Here is a 21,773-nt window from a genome sequence, read left to right as displayed (position 1 = left end):
CTTCTGGCTGGGTGGGAGCAAAAATGTGGACCAGCTGTGGTTCCCTGAGGACCGGATTGGGAAACACTGCTCTAAACAAAAGGGACTGAATACTGCCTGACAACACAGGAGTATTTCCATTATTTATTCGTGTCACACAGCTGCCAACTGGATAGGGCAGGAGTTTAAACTGTTTTTGTAGCTATAATACACAGTTACACCATCATTTCCATTTATGTGGCGAAAAACATGCGCTATCATTCCATCAAAATATTGCAAATACGTTGTGTACAGATTACATATTTATTGGAATGAACCTTCTAGTTTGCATATTTAATTGGTCATTATAGCTAGTGAACATATATTAATTTTTTCACATCAGTAGCATACTGCATCAGAAAAAGACGTACTGTTAAGTAAACATAGAATGAAAAATGCAAAGACATATCACTAAAATATTGAAGCTCTAAAACCGGATGCTTCATCTGAAAACTTCCATTGTATATGATTCAGGTTTTTGCCATGAAGATCCCCATAGTAAGTGGGAGTATTTAATATGAATGAATTATTAATTATGATCGTTTGCTTTCAATTTGGTTATACTTGACTTTATCTGTGATGCCAGACACTTCAAACTGAACCAACCAGACAGTTTTTAATCAACCGTCTTTGATCAGTCACAATAGCAGATTCATTAATTCAAAGGGTAATTTCCCCTGGCGGAAAGCCCCCTGTTCACATGTAATTTTATCATTACAGTCATGTATGGGAAGGGAACTCTCTCATAAAATAAAAAACATACCTATCTAATGTCTTTGAGTCACACCTAATTAATAAGAATAGAAAAGGGTTTCATTAGTTTATGTAGAGAACATTCTTGTTATGTCACCTCTAGTTCTTCTCTGTATGATTCTATATGTACCTACATGTAATGAGAATTGCCTTTATCTTTGAATATATTTAAAGCCAAGTGTGATATTAAAATAATTCTCTGCAAAGATAGTATAGAATTTATAGTGTACATTTGTTGAATATTTTCAGCATGTTAGCCTCTCAAATATTTTTGTTTTTCGTGTATTCTTGCTTTTGATGCATTATTTCACCAAATTTTGATGTATTGATTGTACCAATGAAACAGATCTGTTATCTTGGTGAGCATGATTGGACTCAAAGTATATAATAAAATGAAAATTACATCATTCCCAGGGTGCCACTTTCTTTATTGGCCCACAGCTTCATCAAGCCTGAAATCTTGACTTGAGGTCTTGCTCCTCTCAAGCATTGTGAAGCAGACTCCTGTTTCAAGACCATGTAACAGTATCTGCTGGGCTCACAGACGTCCAAATGGATACGCTTTAGGGAAGCACTTTAGGGGTGTAAAAAAACATAAGCTTTAGTGCTTTAGACACACTGGAAATTCTAGTTTTGAGGTTATAAAGCTATTAAACCACCAAAATGGAGGAAATGCATTCAGCCATTATGCACCTGGGAATGTTTAAGTCCTTAAATTTTAGCATGGCACTGAGCTCTGTGATTTTCTTCCATTGCATATAAACAAAGCAAGTTACAAACACAAAATAATAACTATTCCTTTAAGAATGGAAAGCTCTACAATATGCATACAAAACTGCGCGGACAGCTTCTTGAACGTCCTTGAATAATTGTAAGGTTTCCACTTGTGCCTTTTTGCCAGCTGGTCAGGGGTCTCCTGCTGTTGCTAGGCTCTCTATTCTCCTCCTCCTTTTTCTAGCACCTGTTCCTGGTTTGGCTGGAATTATCTAGAACCTTTAGAGCTTGGGGCTCAGCCACCTGCCCCTGAAGTCCATAGTGTATTATTATCTTTCCAGCAATCTCTAAGGTCTTGTGTTTGTTTCCTTGCAGCTGAGGCCTAGTTGATCTAAGGTTTCATACTGAGATCATCTTTCCTGAAACTCTCCAAACAAAAATATCTATTTAATTAGTTTTGATTTAATAAAAAAAAAATCATTGAATGTTATTGTGTTATGTAGCTTAATACCAGTTATAATTCCTTCAGGAGAAAAAGTACCCAGTAGGCTATGTAATTATCAGAAAACCATACAAAACATATATTTTGGAAATTATTAAAACAGAGCTTTCAGTTGCAAAATTGCTAACTCCCCTTATCAAATGCACGAAACCCGAAAAACGGCTCTCTGCCGTGAATCTTTTACATCAAACCGTTATTGAACGTGATAATGGGCGCGGAAAGACGCCGGAACTGCCTTTCCCAGGATGCACCGGTGGCGGCTTCCCTCTTCACGCTTGCGCGGCGAGGGAGGCGAGGCGCGCGGTTATTCGGTGTCATAAAATGGCGGCGTGAAAGGGGACGAGCGTAAAGTTGATTTGGGTATAAAACTAATCATTTGTTGCAGTTTCAAGATCCTGGATATCGGCGTCGCTGTTGGGGGCAGTTGGGGACTTGTTTCGTTTGCGATAAAGGTGTGTTTGCTGGTGTCGCGCTTGTTATTGCCCGGTACCGAGGCGGTGAAACGGCATGGATGTCGGACGGCACCGGTAGTTAAAGCCAGAAAAGGTGAAGCTAGTAGTTTACAGAGCGGGATAGAGAGATGGTGAATAAAGACGTTTTTAAGCAGTGTCACAGCTGAAGAGTAGCCCGAAGGTTTTATCGTGGCTGAGTTTGCGTATAAAGGCAGTGGGATTTGTGATGGGTTTGATGATACGTTAAGGTATGGTCAAGTGCTTAAGATGGCTAACTAAAAGTCAACAACTAAAGAAGTGTTCAGAATAATTTAATTTCGCTTTATATTCTGGAACAATAGTGTGTCTAGTCTCCATTTATTTCGTTTTGAGTTTAAATGTAGACATTCACATCAGATCTATGTCTATATAGGGATGCCGTTTATCGTGTTATAAAGTAAAAACAATCTCTATTTTTTTCGGTCACCTTTTAATAACTTTCTCAGATGTCACTGTTCTTCTTATAGCTAGAAGTATTATTGCACCTTTTATGTTTTTTTATGTCTCAACTGAATAAGAGTGTTGCCAATGCTTATATTGGTTGTTTATCGGGCGAATAAGGTTTATGATAAGGCAAAAACGACACTACTGTCCATTCAGCGGTTGTGTTCACTTTAGATTTGTAGAAGTAGGATTGTATCGTTTTATTCTGAACCAACCAGAACAATTTGAAATGACTTGGATGTTTGATGCAGTCATGTGAAACAAAGTCTGTATGATTAAGACGTTCTACATGTTCGACTGAAACTGTTTGCCTTCATTTTAAAGTGATCAGAGCTGTGATGGCGAAGAGGATAGCAGATAAAGAGTTAACCGACCGGAATTGGGATCAAGAAGATGAAGGAGAAGAGGTAAGGTACAAGCTACTTCGCTCTGCCCCCCCCCCCCCCCGATTGATTTGGTGCAGGCTGAAATTGTCATGTTGCCTGTCTGAGTTGCCCAGTTTGACTTCTGGGTGACAGACAGTGTGAGGTCATGCCATCTTAGTCTGCACATTTACAGATGAGCCAGCACGTAAAGCCCAGAATATGTCTGAGCACATGAGGGAGTTCAGATAGGGAAAGCTCTGATTTATCTGTAATGCAGCAGGGGACACAAAGTGAAATTCTTTGCTTAGCTGTATAACTTGTTGGATTTAAGGTAGCCTGGGCTAATTGTAAGTAAACAAATGTAGAGTCTATTTAAACTGGGTAATCTTAAGTCTGACACGGTAGCAAGAAATCCTGCTTCATGACACAGACCCCAGATCTTTCATTGGACTGCCTTCATACTACCTTAGGATTATCTTCTCCACCGTTGTGGTGAGGTGGACCCCATAAGCCTGTTGTATGACACCTTTATTATACACAGCTGAACATTTCATATATATATTTTATCCTTTATTATTTTTCCTTATTTTTTCTCTATATTTTGTTATCATGCACAGCTGCTTGGAGTGACCATGGTTACATTTCACTGCATGTTGTATGTGTACGACTGTGTATGTGACGAATAAACCTCTTGAATCTTTAATTTTTCTTCATTGAAATACCCCTCCCATAGCCCGGAACGTTCTCCCTTGCAAGCGAAGATGTACTGAAGAACCGGCCAATCAAGAGGGCAAAACGCAGAAGCATGGCGACTGAGGTAACGCACCACTTTGGCCTGTTTGCACCCAGAGATTGTGAATGCGTGATCATCATCTCCGGTCAGATGATTGGATGTTCACAGAGCCCACGTGTATCTGCCTAAAAGTGCCGTTACAAGTAGGAAAATGATCCTCCTTGCTGAACAGTCCCTCTCTCTCCGTAGGGTGAGGTCGGAGGTGCTTTCAAAGGCTTTAAAGGTTTTTCAATGACCTCAATGGGGACAGGGGGAGGTGCAGCCTCATTTGCAGGCTTGGGGAATGGCACCGGCTTCAAGACCCTGTCCACTCTGACGAATGGGAATGGTGGTGCAGTTGCCCCGCCCACCCTCTCTACACTTGGCTCCACCCCCACAGCAAAGACCACCACAGGTAGGTACTACTAGTCTGCCTGATAATGGGTTCTGTGTTTGCCAGATATTCATGGGGTGAAGTTGGACCTTAACCATATCCTCTTCCTTTTTAATTGGAAATCAGGCCAGTTTTATTCTGTATTACTCTAGCCCCATTTTATTACTGGTCTTAGTGATGGTTTGGCTTCACATTTCATGGAAAAATCCTTGCCTGAAACTTTGCTTGTTCACTTTCAAAGTAACTTTGCCCGTAACTGTCAAATCTGACTGGGCCAGGTCCAGTGTCCTCCTAGAACTTTTCCCCTTCTGTTGTTAAAAAAAAAAAAAACAAAAAAAAACTTTGTCGCTTTGAGGTTATTGCTTCATGGGCTGTTAACTCTCACCTTCAGTGTATTGCAGCAGAATTTTTATCAGATGTCACAATGACTGTTTCTGCATAACTCTACATTTGGCTCGTATTGTAGTTTCTTTTTGTACAGATTTTATTACCAGTATCTACTGAGAGCTGGATAGGCTTTGACTACTATTATCAACTTTAATGTTTAGCAGTCTGCAGTGTATGATCATGCTTGTATGATGAATTTTGGCTAGCTTCTGTTTGCAGTGTATGCGCTGATGACTGATTTTAAACTGAAAAGTTTAAAATATAAAATGTGTACGTGTAGATGGCACACGAGCGTGTTCAGAATGCTGTTAGTGGTGAACATGGATGAGCCATTTGCACATATAATAATACTCAGACCAAAATCTGAAGTAGGGCTGAACAATTTATCGATTTCATATCAAAATCCTGATTTGAAACAACCAGATTAGCATCACAAAGGCTGAAATTTAGGGTATGCATTATACAGCACCTCTGGCCCAGGGTTTAAAACTACCATGAGAACTTACAAATCCATGCCGTCATCCTTGTGTGTCATTCTAACCCAGTGGTCCCCAAACTTTCTCTGCAGGGCCCCCATTTTCTAGATAGGAACATTATTGAGCACCCCCCCCCCATTCAAACTACACAGGTTCAGATTCAAACTTTATTTGAAATACAACTCCCTTTTCTAACTGAGCTAAACAAATGCAATTACAAAATACAAATGGTGCAATTTCACCACTGTGGGAGAAAATCAATCAATTAAAAATAAGTCCAGCATAAGTTTGAAATTATGCTAATTCAGATTCAACATTCCTGTTAATATTCATTGGCGTAGACAAATTAAAGTTTGTCTTACTATTACCGCATTTTGTTTTTAATGATAACCGCAGGTTTCAGCCTATACTATAGCACAAAACAACACTAAATCACACCCATTAATTGATAGTCTCCCTGCACTTCATGTAGAAAATTTTAAACCGCGTTTTTCATGATATGGTTAGATTTTATTGTCCGGCGCTGCAAAACGTCGTCACACGTCACCATGTCACATGGTACAAAAACCTTGCAAGAGCAAGACGACTTAAGATAGATCGTACAGCACCTCTCAGCCGGCTGATCAAACTGGAACAGCCTCCGTGACGACACAACTTTGCCCTTATTGGCTGAAGAACGTGTCGTTTGTATGACGTTTGTATCCCAGGAAGTTCCGAAGCATTATCTGCTATTTCTCCTGAATATCACGTAAAGCAGTGAGAACTGGTTTTCAGATTCATTTACCTGGTAAAATAAAGTTTAAATTAATTACATAAATGCTCTAATAGTACACGTAAGTTAGTGGTTTATTTATTGTTAGTTACTGTAATGTTGCGCTGCTTTATTTGTTTAATCATCCAGTCTGTGAAGAGATTATTTTAAGGTGGCCCATGCCCCTGAGGCTATCCCATTGGTGTGCCCCTCCCGCAATACCTCTGCGCCCCCCAGTTTGGGAACCACTGTTCTAACCAATCGGAAGTGCTGTGCTCTTTGCGTGCCTGTCATGCACACCAATCAGAAGTGGCTCAAGGCGACTGCGGATACGCCCACAAACAACAAATGCATGAAACCCAAGGAGAACGTTACATTTGTGGTGCGAAAAAACATTGATTCCACAGCTGAGTTATAAGTGAATTACTTGTGTATTTCATAGTCAGAGATTGTGAACAGAAAGGTTCTGTTATTAAGGGTCCAAGCAATGTTAGCTGCATATCACTATTTTTTTTTTTCCTCACTGGAACTGTTTTTAGTTTATTTAACTTAAAGCAATTATCACAAAGGCAGTATTATGTTCAACAATCCACATATGCAAATATCCATTCACATTTGAAAGTGATACGTGCAGCAATCGATTTGTTGTAACAGTGCAAAAGCGTACTTATTTTATGTGCATTTGCGCTGATATGGCAAGAAATTATTGTGCATTTTAACCTTTTATATGCTATCTCGTGCTTCTTTTGTGGTATAAAGGTTAAAGTGCAATGTAATCTGTTGGTGCTAGTCGCTAGCATAATTAGCTGCTAACAGATAGGTGCCCCATTTTATGGAGGGACTGAATTCATCAATATTTTAAGAAATGTATATTTTTACCAGACTAATGGTAGTGGACAGAGTGAGCAGTTTGTAGCTCTTCAATGAATGCTCCAAGTAAATTTTAACGTCATTAATGTCAGCAAATTTTAATGTTTAATGTCATTAAACTTTTTGCAGTGGCATTGTAACAATATAAAATAAAGTTTTCTGTGATCGATATAATTGGCGCCACCATCCTCTGCAAGCTGCCTTTCAAATTGAGACTAATAACTTGATAAAACACTTGAATGGTGCAAAAGGAAGCGATGAGTGGTAGAAAATGGCAAAAACTTTGAGGAGGTTGAACATTAGAACTCGCAGTGTTTGAACTCGCAGTGTTTGCATTGTGTAGTATTTTCTTTGCAATGCTCCCCAACTTTCAATATTTCCTGCTGTGTTCTACCACTCGTCTCTTCCATTTCATTTTCCCCATTTTCGTTTTTCTTCATTACTCCACACCCCAATAGGCTTCTCTCCCGGTGCTCCAGTTAATATTGTCCATACGCTGCTGCAGTCTGTGCATGATAGTGTAGACTACTGAGGATCATAAAGCCAGTGATCGAGGCAGAGAAATATGCCTGCAGGGTTTTTATGAATCAGATTATCTGAGTAATCATTTCAGCCCTACTGTGGAACTCGCCTGTCTCCAGAGTTGGTTGTTTCCAGTAAAATCCAAGTTGACTCCCTCCTTTTGGGCTATAGAGAACAAACAAGCAGGCATGACTTAGAGAAGTGTGTTGAATGTCAGCTGTCTCTTGGGGCATTAACCAATTATTGACAATCCATCTGCATTCTATAACTGTTAATCCACTAGAGGCTAGCCGTGATCATCCCGGGAAGCAGGGGACCCGAGATAGGGGGCACCTTGGAGAATATGGCAGTCTGTTACCGATCGCTGTCAGTATAGCATGTAAAGTGGCACCAGACTGAATCTTGAACAGTAGCCTTTTTATTATGGTTTTCTGTGCTGCTGTGTCCAAACAGGATACCTGCCTTTTCAGACAGGGTTGGAAAATGCGCACTGAAATGTTTTGTTCAGGTGCCTGTGGGTTGACGTATGCGAGGAGCCTGGCTATGACTCTCTGTGTGCTGCACCATCTGCCTCCACACCCACCTCCAGAGAGGTGGCCGTCTGCTGCAGCGGTTTGGCAGTCGTGCTGCCAAACAGCATGGTGGCAGTCGCGCGGTAGGGACGCAGATGCCTGATGTGGCTGTGTGCCGTCTATCAGAACAGACGTGGAGAGAGGAGCGCCATGGTCCTGGAGCTGTTCATTGACTGTAGCTTTATTTATCAGGAAGGAGGGGAAATGTAGAAGCTGAGCTCTGTTACTCACTCTGTTAATCCCCCCTCCCACTCAGGCTCATTGGCGTTCAACGGCCCCGCCTCTTCCCAACCCCCCGCCACTGACGTGGGCGGCAGGCAGCCCAATGGCCCCGCCCCCGGTGCAGCTCAGAGTCCTCAGAACAGCCGGGAGTACAGCCGGCAGCTGACGGCGCTCAACTACTCTGTGCGCGACTGGATCACCAAGCACGTCAACGACAACCCGCTGTGCGACCTCAACCCCATCTTCCGCGACTACGAGCAGCACCTGGCCAGCATCGAGCGGCAGTATGGCGGGGGCTCAGAGGGCGAGGCAGCCAAGCAGGGGGGCTCCCAGCCCGCCGGGGCCGCGGTTGCTGCCTCCGCCCCTGCATCCTCCACCGGAGGCAGCAGTGGGATAGCTTCCTTGCCAGGGGCAACTCTGCTCGCCCAGGAAAAAGAGAGCGCCGCCCCGCAGACGGTTCCATCCGGCGTCACATTTAACTTCGGCAAGAAGGTGGATGCCTCGCTGTTGGGTCCCCTGGGTGCCGGCGGAGCGGGCAGCTTCTCCTTCTCCACCAAGAGCTCCTCCACCTCCCTCTTCGGGGGCCACGGGGCCGCCGTCACGGCGAGTGGCTTCTCCTTTGGCGGCGCCAAGGCAGAGGCGACAAACAGTGCAGGAGGGAAAGGTAAAGCCCCCTGTGCCTGTGAGGGACCTCCGATGCTAGAAGGGTTAGGCTGGAGGGGACGGGGTTATATGCAGAAGTCTGGGCCCCCCCCCGGTGCCCTGATGAAAACCCTTTAAGTGGCCTGTTGCTGTGCCTGCGCCCAGACAGTACAGTTTCTCTGTGATTCTCTGTTTTTTTTGCTTCTTTAAAAAAGTATTTGTTTCCTTTTTTGCTTGCTAAGATATTAATCTTGTTTGAATCGCAGCTGCCATCAGGTTATTAGTGATGAATATGTGAATGTCATTTGTGGCCAGTGTCTCACTGCACTGACGCGGCATTATAAGTTTAAAGTTCCTTTCAGTGAAGCTGTTCATCTCAAGTGGGCAGTTTGCTGCATGTTTACCCAAAGTAATTAGTATCACGGTATAACACTTTGCCTGTTGTATATCTACAGGAGTCCAATGTAAATTGCTCAAGGGCCATTTGGGCTCCCTTACGGAGCCGGGGGCCCTTGAGTTATCAGGGATCTTCCTGAATCACCATTCCATCTCTGACGCTTATGGCTCTGTGTGTCGTCCCTCCCTCCACGCAGATGAGAACGGAGGAGCCGACGAAGAGTCAGAGGAGCCCCCTAAGCCTGTGGTCACGGAGGTCCAGGAGGACGACGCGTTCTACTCTAAGAAGTGGGTCTCTGTCCGAGCGTGACCACAAAAGGGGGCTGTTGGTGTGTAGAGCAGCCATGTGCCAGATAGCCCGGTGATACTGAGCAGGGAGGTGTTATTGCTGCTAAATGTTTATGGGCATGTAAATGCCCCCCCACCCCCAATCAGTTTGGGGACACTAATACTCACCAAGTGTGTTTAATGGGAGCATCTCCTTACTGTAGTACGTAGCAAAACAACACTTTTGGAATGTTCTCCGTCACGCTTGGAATTTTCTTGATTTTTAGGTGCAAACTGTTTTATAAGAAAGAGAATGAGTTTAAGGAGAAGGGAGTGGGGACGCTGCATCTGAAGCAGGTGGCCGATGGGAAGACTCAGCTCCTGGTGCGGGCCGACACCAACCTGGGTAAGGCGAGCCCTCCTCTCTGCTTTCCGCTAATTTAGTTTGTTTTACTTGTGTTAATAGTATTAGTGGGTTAAATGGGGGAGTGTGATTTGTGTTTGAGGAAAGTACCTATAAGCTGGCATAGGCTGGTTGGTGCCGATGGTTTTAATACAAATGCTTGTCTTCCCTCTAGTGGCCACGCTGAGAAATGCCTGTTGTGTAAATCTTGCTTTACTGTTACTGCTGTATGTTAGTATAGTTTATAAACATCTGTGTTTTCTCTCTGGTGTTAAGCTACACAGTTCAAGGCCTCAGCTGGTTATCCTGACGGGACACTGAAATGTTTTTTGTTCAAAATAAAATTCCATCTGCCCCGCAACCCTGAATAGGATTAGCAGTTACAGATGATGGATGGATGGATGGAAAATTCCATCTGTATTGCTTTCCACTGAAGTCCTCCCCTATTGTCTGTTCCATTCAGGTGTTCTGCATTTTATTTTCTTGTCTTCTGAGACATGAAGCTGTTTAAAAGGATCCTGTCTCTCCCCAGGAAACATCCTCCTGAATATCCTGTTGCCCGCCTCCATGCCCTGCTCACGCACGGGCAAGAATAACGTGATGGTGGTGTGCGTGCCCAACCCCCCCGTGGATGAGAAGAGTCCCACCAACCCTGTGCCGCTGCTCATCCGGGTCAAAACGACCCAGGACGCAGACGAACTGCACAGAATCCTGCTGGAAAAGAGGGCGTGAGGCCCCACCCCCCCAGCCGGGACTGAACAAACGCCAATGGCGTCCCTACAGGCTGTGTCCCTTTTAGCAGATCACCTTCCCCCTTACCTCTGCCTCCCCTCCACGCCCTTCGGTCCCTCGTTGTCGAATGTGCGATAATCCGGCCCTAGACCGTGTCGTGGTAACTCGAGGTTCACATACTTTGTCCCCTGGTACAGTTTTGTAATGAAAGTCGCTAAGTAGCATGCTTGTATATATTTTAGATTAAGTAGTCAGTTGTCATACTGTGAAATGGGATTGTTATTTTTTTTGCCATGCTTCTAGGCGTGAGACACCCTCGCTTCTGGCCAAACTGCTCATGCAAAAAGGTTTCTTTTCAGAAACTTAGGGGATATTGTTTATTGAACCATTTTGAAGATTTATTTTTTTTTAAACGTGGAAAACGAGTCAAGGCTCCCTGGAGTCAGAAACATTCCGTCAGTCGTGAACTTTTGCTGCTATCCTGTAGTTCAGTGGAAGATTGAGGTCAGTCAGCCAGCCGCTGCTAAGCCACCATCGACCCGAAGATTTTAAACTGCGGTACTGATTAATTCGGACACTGTTGTGGCAGAAAGGAACAAAAGATTTTGAAGATGTGAGTGTGGGTAGGAGCAAGTCCGCTGTGATTCTGTATGTCATGCTACTGGTTAATGAGGAAATGGAACCTTCAGGAATTACTAAGTCTGCAGTTTTGCTTCTGTAATTGGAGATGTTATTACTGGCTCTGCTGTTCTGGCACCCTGTTGCTCATTTAGGCATTTTCTTGCTTTGTATTTTTTTGTAAATTAAAGGAAACGTGATTTCACAAAGTCTTCGTTTTGAGTGTCACGGGGTCAATGGGCCCTCGGCTAAACAGATCTATATATTATTATTTTTTTAAAGCTTCAGCCACTTCTCTGTGAGTGATGTGATGGGGAATATTTATTCAGGAGTGGTAGTTGCCTGTGCTGAGTGAGCTGGATGAGACCTTTTCACCTCCAACTGGCAGATTTGAGTCCTTTTCAGTCCCCTCCCCACTACATCTGACCTCCACTTCCCCAAAGAAGATAATATTGTACGGAGCCCCACACCTGTAAGTGTCATGGATGAATGTGAGTCTGCGGCTGTTCAGTCCGTCTGTTTTCATATCGTCCACACTGGTGTAGCTGAGTGACTTTTTTTTTATATATATATATATATATATATATATATATCTCATCATCCAAGTGTCCTTCATGCTGCTCCAGCAGAGGTGACTCCCGCCAGGCAACGCGGCCTGACTCATTTGTATGAGTGATTGGTCAATAAATCACTGCACATTCACTTTCACAGACTGTGGCCTGTTTTGTGTTCTCTGGCGGTTTAGGTTTCCGCTAAACACGGTCGGTAACGAATTCAAATTCTCCTGGCTCTCAGTGATAACCTGGGCCACTCGCTGGTGATCTAGCCATTCTGAAAAGCTTAAATATATATTTTTTTTCTAATCGAAAAGCAAAGCTGCAGAAAGTAAACAGTTTTAATTGGAAAGCAGGTAACGATCACCTGCTAACTTAACCAATTTTGAATTAGGTTTTAACCAGTTTCTTAGTTCTGCAGGGTCCGTGTGCTGTTACTCTATGCCATGTATGTGTTTGCTAACCCTAACACTGACTCAAACATTAAACTGAGATTGGAAAAATGTCTGTCTGCGGTCTAGAGTATCTTGGTTATCCTGACGTTGCTTACACACCGCTCTTCCTGGTGAGGATCAGGGCTGCCTGCCTTCAGCCCTTGGTTGGAAGGAGCAGGGGCTGGATTTCCAGGGAGTGAGACCGGCTTCCAGGAAGATAATGGCAGCAGCATACATTAAACATCTGGAGTGTTCGGGCCTCAAATTGAAATGCTTGAATGCAAATTCATGGGAAAAGAAGATAGACATCTTATAATCCTTTATAACTGTTCTCTAGTACTCTGCTCTGCCGTAAAAGCGAGCTAGTAACACCCTTACCATCTAGTTTTCCTTCTATAAGCATTGGATAAACCTGCTACTAACCTACTTGGTAACTGAAGGATGGGTCCCCTTTTTACTGTGAAGTTTTGCTGTGTTACTGTGAAGTTTAGCCTCCTCCTGTTTCCTACCTCAAGTCATGTGGTTTATGAATAACATCAAGAGTAGACGCGTTAGACATTGTGTTTCAAGGGTTTTTTCTAGGTGGCGTGTTTACTTTGTGGGTGCTCTGAAGGTGTGTCTGGTCACATCTTGTCCTGACTTGGACCGTGGGTGGACTCAACCTGCAAGATTAATCACAAAAGTAATATGCTGAAGCAGCTATGAGTCATAGCTGGGATAGTTTCTGATAACTTTTGTATTTTAGGGAATTAGGAGAAAAAAATTCAAATTATGACAACATGCACATGGATTTATGTTAATATTTAAAAAAATGTTTAAAGCATTTGAACTGTGTCACCACAAAACAGGCTTCCAGAATGAACATCTTTCTATCTGTATACATCAGCATAAGCATACAAATTAAACAAGGAAAGGTGAGAAATTACTGGAAAATTAGTTCTTAATGCTGCTCAAGTATACTTGTCCTCAGATAGCAAAATGCTCAGATTACACATCGGTCCTTGTGGTTTTTGCAGTTTTGCTCAGCTCTCACAAAGCAGTCATAAGTTTCACTCAAGAGGACGTTTGCTCTCTGGGCTTCTGAGCAGTAGAATGAGAAGCTAAGATCCTCATAGAACCCGTTACAGGTGTATATCACTGGATGGAGTTAAGTTGGGATAGTCAGGAAGCTCAGATCATTAAAGGGGTTCTTCAAGCACTGGTTTTCTGAAGAGCTCTGGGTCAGCCAGTGCAGAGTAATATTAGGCCACGGGACTATGGCCAGCGTACTAACATGGCTGCTCCTCTGTGTGCAACGCTCCCAGGAGCTGTGCTTTGGCGTCTCTAAGTACAGTGTCCGTCTGCAGCCTATAGCGTGTACTTTGGTGGTCCGTGTCCAAGTGTTCCAGATGCAGTTTGCCCTGCTGGTGTAACGTTCTCCTCTGGTGGGCTTCCATCTGTCGGCGTGACAGCGACCAGTCAGGTAGGTCAACATTCTTCCTCTTCCATCCGTGAGCACACCGCATTTCTGCCTCAGCCTCAAAGGCACTCCTGTCCACCGTAAAAGGCAAAGTGAACCTAAAAAAATTGCGAAGCTCTCAGAAATGGAAAGCTCAGTCAAAGGGACTGGGAGATGCTCGGAGACACGTTAGAGATACAAAACTTTAGTCAAACTTTTGCCGGCAAGTATTCAACAGAAATAGATGTGGTTGAATGAAGTATCGTGAAGGATGGTTCATGTTGCTCTCAGAATGATACTACTTTATAAAACAAAGCTTGGATTTTATGAATGGGTACATAGTTGATCATGATATGGAAAGTCAGCTATATAGAGAAGATAATTACAGTGAAACACCATGTCCATGTTTTGTTACACCTCATGGGTAGGCATTAAAGTATAGGAGACCCATCCATCCATCCATCCATCCTCTAGTGACTACTCCAGGTCAGGGTCATGAGGAGTACAGAAAATAACAGTATAGCTTTGCTGTCCTGTTAACTGCCTCTGCTGTGAGTTAAGCATCTGCCGTTACCTGAGGTTCAGGAGACAGTGAATATTTACAAGTTCATCGACTCAAAAATATCCAAACTTTCTGTTCAGCTCAAGCTAGTAAAACCGTAAGCTTGTCAGGAGGATGTACATGAATTCACTTTACTGGATGTTCATTTTTGGAAACTACTGGAGTGCAGTGACTCTGGTTCCACCAACCGATTAGCTGTACCTGCCTTAACTTCCATACCCCTCCTATGGTTTGTCTCCTTGTAGAGAGGAAATATGCCAAAGCACAGGACAGGAAGTGAGCAGGTGCTCTACCCATGCACACTGTCACTGTTAATACTTTCTGTACATAGCATATCAAATAAACATCAGTTTGTGATATTTGGGTTTTAGCAACATTAACAACTGTTCTATTAGCGTCCTATTTACTCAAATTGCTCTCACAATGTGTCCTTATAATTACTCTCAGTGTAAATTCCCTATACACATAATGTGTTAACATTAAAGTTTAAAATACTTCATTGAAAAAGAAACTTCTCTATCAGTGAGGTTGCCGTAAAAGATTAGCAGGGATACAATACGTGTACTGCCTAGTTACATTCAACTAGGTTAAGAGCAGTTAATATACAGTAATCCAGCCTCCAACACTGCTGATATAAAGAAACCAAAAAACACCAAAGGCCACAACATCAAGCGTAACCCTTAAAGGTACATCCCTAAAAAAGGAATCCTGTGTCAAAAGTACAACATAGTGCAAAAGCTACACAACACAGCCAGCTGAAGGCCTTTTGGTGAGTGGCCGAGTGGCAGGTATTTACAGGAAAGTAGAGACGTTGCCTTCGGATCAAAGTTTAATAAACGGTGCATCAGTCGAGGGCTACGGATGATCCCAACAGGAAACTGCAGGATGGTTAGAATCAGCGAATGGGGTCTGTCGCTTCAGACGGCCTTGTTCCTCCTGTGAACAGGTGTCAGGTGTCAGATAGAGGCACTTCTGAATGGCTGGTTTGCTATCGTTTCCCCCTGTTCCTCATCGTGAAACACCGCCGTGTCACTCTTTTTGGCTTCCCGTCTTGACACTAGGTGGTAGTGTTGTCTGTGGCCTGATGCAATTAGGCACTTGGCAGTGAGTTCGAGGAAGTCGCTCGCAGCGTCCGCTATGTCATCAGGATGGGCTTTTGTCTCACTTCCAGGATATCTGGAAACAAGGAATTTTTTTTAAATGATCTTGTTCATAATTAAATTCTGATTTAATTTATGCAACATTAGTTTTGGAAACAGCGCAAATGTAATCCTGAAACCACATTTTGTGCAGTTTTAACTAAATATACATCTTCTAATATTCTTTTTCAGAAGGTTTAATAAGTGGACTGCTATTGGAATTCTACAACTGGCTGGCCTACATGTAGCTTTAGTTGGGTGGCAGCAGCAAACCCAGATTATGATAAATCCAAGGCATAATCAACAATTAGTGTCACTTCTTTGTCTAAGCTTGGCAAAGTTTCCCTCACTAAAACCTCTTCGGGCAGGGGTGTCAGACTCCAGTCCTGGGGGGCCGGAGCCCTGTGTAGCTTAGTTCTTTCCCTGTTCCACTGCAAATGATTCTGCCCAAGAGCTGTGTGGTAATTAGCACAAGGAGTTGAATCAGGTGTGTTAAATGAGGGGAAACCAAAAAACTGTGCAGGGCTCCGACCCCCCAGGACTGGAGTTTGACACCCCTGTCTTAGAGTGTACTCACAATTGTTCTGCCTCCCCAGTCTCCCATTTTTCTGCACTCACGTTTCGCTTAACGTTCAGGGCCCGAGCACACTTTTGTCATCACTGTGCAACTTTTGTTGAATAAACACAGAAAATGGAGTTCTTGATTTATGTCCTAATTTTGCGGCTTATTTGGAGTTGTTTTGGGCGTATTATCATACACGGCCCTCTATTGATTTATGGAGTATGCAACGCAATGATTTTCATTTAAATCGTGCTGCGCGTATATAAAAATACAGTTCTGTACTTTACCAAATATCTCAGAGTTTTTGTGTGTTGCATCCAGTTGTTCCTGGATACTCTCGTCAGCCCAGATTACCAGCAAACACTGCACCTCTGCCACAAAGCAAAGTGATCCCTTTGCCGCCATGTTTGTTATATGTTTTCCTTTCAAGGACATTAGATAACAGATGTAAAAATCTGTCCAGGTGCCAGTTTTTCAGTACTATACACCTAAAATATTAATGAGAGGTGTATTGTGATGCCCAAAAGTTAGTAATCTGTATAAATTCATTTTCAGCCTTATGTTTATTCAATTTGGTTAGCGGAGCACACCATACGCTGCTGTTTGGTATCATGGAAGCGATCTGCACTGATGTGGTTGTAAAGAAAGGGACACAACACCTCGGCCGCCACAACGTCTTTTAAAAAAGGAAATATTGTGAAATAATGAAGTTCAAAGACGTCGGTGGTGCAGTACTTTTTGCAGTTTAAAGTCTGAAACATTTATTAAACATAACGAAAACCCGGCTTCCAGAGTGATTTTTATACCCGTTATTTATAGCCCTGTAAATGTTTGTCACTACCCGGTCTATACAGCCTACCCGGTCTGTACGGCCTACCCCGTCTGTACGGCCTACCCGGTCTGTACGGCCTACCCGGTCTGTACGGCCTACCGGGTTTATACGGCCTACCCGGTCTGTACGGCCTACCCGGTCTGTTCCTTCCGGGTCTGGTTCATGTATATAGTTTACATGTGCTAGTCGCATCCTTGATGTCACGTCTTTGTTCCATGTTCGAACATGTTTGCCGATTACACAATGCATACCGTACCCGAGTACAACTGAACTGTGCCCCAGCCCAACTTTTCAAAAAGGCCTGGTCACGGTACAGAGCCAGTTTGGATCACCTAGTGTGAGTATATCCTTAATAGCCACTTCAGGGCAAAATACAACAAAATTTGCTGATTATAAACACTAATCACCATTAGGATCAGAACCACCTTCCCCACTGTGAACCTCACCTGTGGTTATTCGGTGCACGGGTAGCGTGACGTAGGTGAGGTGGGCAAACAGCAGGAAAATGTCCTCAGTTCTGTTCAGTTTGAGCCAGGAGCCCACCAGGGAGCGGCCCGTGCCTGACAGTGACCGCGAGCGCAAGTTGGTGGCCTTTTGAAGATCTATCGGCAAAAAGAGACGATCACCCTGTCAAGCAGTTGTTAGCCTAAAGTAGGCAAAGAATCAAGAGGATCAAGGTAGACTACGAACAAGGCAGACTTGGGTCCCCCATTGCATCTCAGCCTTCAAACCCTACACAGAGATCCCCAAGCTGAATCATCAGTTGCAGTTGGACTATCAATCTAAAACATAAAAGCATCTCAATTCCTGCAGGAAAGTAGGATGATAACAGCTAGCTAGTCAAGAAGCAATAAATGAAAAAGGGCCTTTCTTCCATGAAGCACGGAGGAGACAGAGAGGGATCTGTCTTGATAGCCCCCCTCACCTCCTCCACTGTCCTCACGGTAAAACTCCTCGCTGTCGTTGGCGGAGTGTGACTTCTTCATCTCAGCAACGTAGTTGCGCGGTACCTTGCGGCGTAGGGAGGGGGAGAAGAAGGAGGGCCGGTTCCTCTCCGGGGTGGGTGGTGTGCTGAAGGAGGTGACCTGAGACAGTGACGACATGGGTGGAGCAAGAGGACGTGAGGCGGAGGATGGGGCTAAGGAGTCAACGTTGCTTTCAGCATCCTCATTAGCTCTCAAAAAGGAAAACCCACATTGGGAACATCCTGTGAAACTTAGCACCTGTTTTATTGGCACTTACAATACTTAACTCTCTAAACCATACTCTGTAGGTCCTCCTATTGGTGGTGTTATTGTCATGGTTACATCGGCAAAGCTGGTTTTGTAAGGACCAACTGGACAAGCTTTTGAATCCACCAAATTAACAGCTTCAAGCTATCGTTGACAAGTTGGTCTCAGACTCTTGTCTCGTGTCCTACAAGATCCGCTTTAATTGAGGTTCGAAATGGTAGCTAATCCGAAAGACATCGGGCTAGGAAAATATCAATACGCAACGGCAGAAGCACAGTGGATCATCACACATCGGAACATGGCAAATGGAAAGTAAGCCAGCTCTAGTCCCAGGATGGGCTTGGCAGCAGAGACGAACATGAATATTTGAAAGGCTCAGTCTTTGGTTTCAATTTTCACGAGTCTCCAGTGAGACAGACGGGAGTTAGGTTCAGAGGAGAGCTCAGCACATTACAGCAGATTCATTTGCGCGAATCGTTCAGCGTACACGAGCAAGCATGTCCAACAGGCCATGTTTAACAGGACCTGAGGGTAAGGTTAGAGGAGTGAAACTGTCAGGGGTTACAGACCCGCTCGTGCAGGGGCGAGTCCATGTCCTCCTCGGTGTTGCAGGGCGAGGTGTCTCCGGTTGGCACGCGGCTCACCGCCATCTCTGCATGGCCCTTCCCCTGGGGTCCCTTCATGCGGACAAACTCCATGTTGTTGTACTTGTAGAAGCCAAAGGACACTCTCTGCGCCATCTTGGCTGCCACACTCACCTGTGCACATGAGGAAAGGGAGTAAAACTTAATGAGGGCCTCCACCCCTCAACCTCTTCATTCTTGCATTTACTGAGCATGTGCATGATCGACGTGCCAAGAATAACGTCTGGTACCTATTTTATGCTGATGATGCACGCTAGAAGATATTTGATCATCTTATATCATATCACATCCAACTAAAACATTCATCCTGAAATAGATGCAGAAATAAACTGAATAACTGAGTCAAATTTAGGGTGCATATTTTTGGAAAATCTCTTGGGTCTGCATGCAGAAGAGACCCCATTGCACTGACAAGCTTGGTCTCAGGGATGATAAACGTTTCAGAGACAGATTTGGGTGACATAATGGCTCTGTGATCTATTTTAGCTTTATCTCACTCCTTGCAGTAACGAAAGGGACAAAAAAAACACTGAACAAATGACTTGGATTGAAGGGTAATTTGGAGAGCTGATGGATAACACATGAGGTCACACTCTTACAATGAGCAATGGGAGCTATTTCAAGTCTATCACTCACTTCTTCAGATTTTGAGTTTATACAATCTCTGTATCAGCTCACCTATGAAGTTTCTATGGCTCAGTGTTACACACCAAAGCCTATTTATACACCCTTGTGCAAATTAATCAAAACAAGTTTAACATATTAACATTTCAATATATAATATGACCACAGTTTTTTAGTAGCATTTGGATGCAATTTGGCATAAAATCCAACAATTCTGAGCAGTCTTTGATGATCTTGGGGGGGGGGGGCTTCCCAGTACTGTACTTAATACCTGAAAAAGCTTATCTTTTGTGGTACAGTCCATTCCACGAAGGTGCTGCTTGCAGACTGACCACAGATTCTCTATAGGGTTTAAATCCAGAGAGTTTCCAGGCCAGTCCTGAACCCTGCTTTTCTTCTTGTTGATGAAATTCCTCACCCCTTTTGACATATGGTACAGGGCGAGATCATGCTGGAAGATGCCTGACCCATCAGGAAATATAACAATAATGAAATTTCCCATATATGATGATGTAACCCCAACACACTGAAAAAGTGACTAATGAAGGTATATTGTTGGCTTTCCAGAATGAGACTGAAAATCAGATTGCAAAAACATTACTACTTGTCTCAATTAATTTGCACAAGGGTATACATTCTAGAGAACAACATGAAATTTTTGATATGGCTTCTGATTTAAGATGTACAGTATTGAGTTTTATAAGTTGAGCACTTTTGGCTTGTCCTGTCCTCAGCTTCATGTTCTGGATATGTTCTGTGAAGACGACGAGCATTGTTGGGCTCTTACCCGGTTGTCATAGACCTTCCTGAGGGCCTCATACCGGATGGACCCCTGGAAGATGACGCCCTGGAAGGTGTTGCTCTTGTCGCTGGCCACCAGTTCCACGCAGACCATCTCACCCTCCCCCACTGTCATGTCGCCGAAAGCCTACCACACGCGACAGGTTTCAGCATGTGACTGCACCGCTGTGCCACATATTTCGCTACACTACACCAGGGGTGGGCAATCTTATCCGCAAAGGGCCGGTGCATATGCAGGTTTTTGGGATAACCTTTCGGTCAGCTGTTCAAACCCAGGTGTGAGGACTCTTCAGGCAATCAGTCCTCTAACTTGAGATCTAATTAGGGCAGTGTTTCCCAATGTGGTCCTCGGGGACCCACAAACAGTTCACAATTTTGCTCCCTCCCAGAGCTCGGAGGGAGCAAAAACATGGACCGACTGTGGGATTAGGAAACACTGAATTAAGGTGTTGCAGTGAAAACCCACACACACACAGCAGTCCTTTCTGGATAAGATTGCCTATCCCTGGCCTAGTAATCAATACACCATGACGTGTATATGTCACATGTTAACTGCAATTTCAACACAAAGGCTAGTAGCAGTTCATCATGTGACCCTACTGCTTTCACATCTTTCAGCATATGCTGAGATACATAATATACAGAGTGGTACATCCACCATTGAACATTTTAAGAACTATGAACTGTTGACCAAGCAGCAATCACCATCATTTATTAAAGCAACATACTGACATCTCATTTAACTGATTTAATCATTATCAGTTTCGTCCACTTAAGGACACTACAGTAAGAAGTGCATCTAAAGCCATCACAGTATTGGCTGCGGAAGTCAGTCAGGCTCATATCTTCGGAATGACGCCCCCATACCCCCAACTGACATATGACTATTGAGTAAGAGGGAGCTTCACACCCCTGACGAGCGAAAACATCATGCTGTGTCACTATGGGAGAAGAGAAACCTGATTGGATTATCCCCACACATGGGCATTACCTCCTCAAAGTTGTCGATCATGAAGAAGATGTTGGGGTAGCTAATCTTGGACTCCTCGCCTTTGCTGTCCATGGGGTGTTTGCTTGGAGAGGCGAACACTTGCTGTGCAATGGAGGGAAGATGCGACAATCATGGTTTAGGGACACAGGTGATGTCACATGATGCAGTCAACTTTTATCTTTTCAGTGTTCAAATTCAAAAGTGATCATGTGATCGGACTCGCACCTGCGACTTCTTCTTGTGGATGTGTATGTCGCCAGCCTCTGAGCGCGTGCAGACCGCACAGGTGACCACATAGTCCAGCTGGGGGACAGTGACTAACAGCCGTGAGCTTGCATGCACAACAGAATATCCCTACAGGCAACCTATGATGAATCCACATAATATATCAATGTCTGGCAGCAGACATATATATTGTAGAAAAACGTAGTGCATATGGCTTCATAGGGGCTGAGATTTACAGAAAAAATTCATTATAAATTTAAGTATGATGCCCAAGGTCAAAGCCCCAGTTCCTTCACTCCCGTTTCTTAAGCCAAGATTTCAAAAACATGGATGTGTTCAGCCATGAAGTCACCTTGTCTATCGTCAACACCACCCCAAACACAGCCTGTGCCTCCACTGGCCGAGCACACAACACGAAAAAGCA

At 43.8% G+C, this 21,773-nt stretch overlaps 2 protein-coding genes across 4 annotated transcripts in view; one reads left to right on the top strand and one right to left on the bottom strand.

Annotated features, from left to right (window-relative positions):
- Positions 1-2,262: 2,262 nt before the first annotated feature.
- nup50 (nucleoporin 50) lies at positions 2,263-11,520 on the top strand. The gene is made up of 8 exons (XM_023815237.2): positions 2,263-2,439; positions 3,247-3,329; positions 4,021-4,104; positions 4,270-4,474; positions 8,288-8,917; positions 9,489-9,579; positions 9,846-9,964; positions 10,494-11,520. Exons 2-8 carry the CDS (start codon positions 3,261-3,263, stop codon positions 10,691-10,693), a joined length of 1,398 nt encoding a protein of 465 aa, XP_023671005.1. The 5' UTR covers positions 2,263-2,439; positions 3,247-3,260; the 3' UTR covers positions 10,694-11,520.
- Positions 11,521-13,017: 1,497 nt separating this feature from the next.
- Positions 13,018-21,773, bottom strand: part of LOC111845663 (uncharacterized protein KIAA0930-like) — a 28,342-nt gene continuing 19,586 nt past the window's right edge. For 2 of the 3 annotated variants that reach the window (XM_023815240.2, XM_072710211.1), the window contains exons 4-10: positions 21,350-21,427; positions 21,125-21,226; positions 20,120-20,260; positions 18,634-18,822; positions 17,758-17,917; positions 17,279-17,434; positions 13,018-15,475 (exon numbers count right to left, since the gene is read on the bottom strand). In XM_023815240.2, coding sequence (XP_023671008.2) covers positions 15,435-15,475; positions 17,279-17,434; positions 17,758-17,917; positions 18,634-18,822; positions 20,120-20,260; positions 21,125-21,226; positions 21,350-21,427 — 867 coding nt within the window. In that variant the 3' untranslated portion in view covers positions 13,018-15,434. The remainder of the gene's footprint in view (positions 15,476-17,278; positions 17,435-17,757; positions 17,918-18,633; positions 18,823-20,119; positions 20,261-21,124; positions 21,227-21,349; positions 21,428-21,773) is intronic. The other variant, XM_023815241.2, reaches the window with a different exon arrangement.

This window comes from Paramormyrops kingsleyae, chromosome 3 (assembly GCF_048594095.1).
Source record: "Paramormyrops kingsleyae isolate MSU_618 chromosome 3, PKINGS_0.4, whole genome shotgun sequence".
NCBI lineage: Eukaryota > Metazoa > Chordata > Actinopteri > Osteoglossiformes > Mormyridae > Paramormyrops > Paramormyrops kingsleyae.
This window is presented reverse-complemented; position numbering and strand designations above follow the sequence as displayed.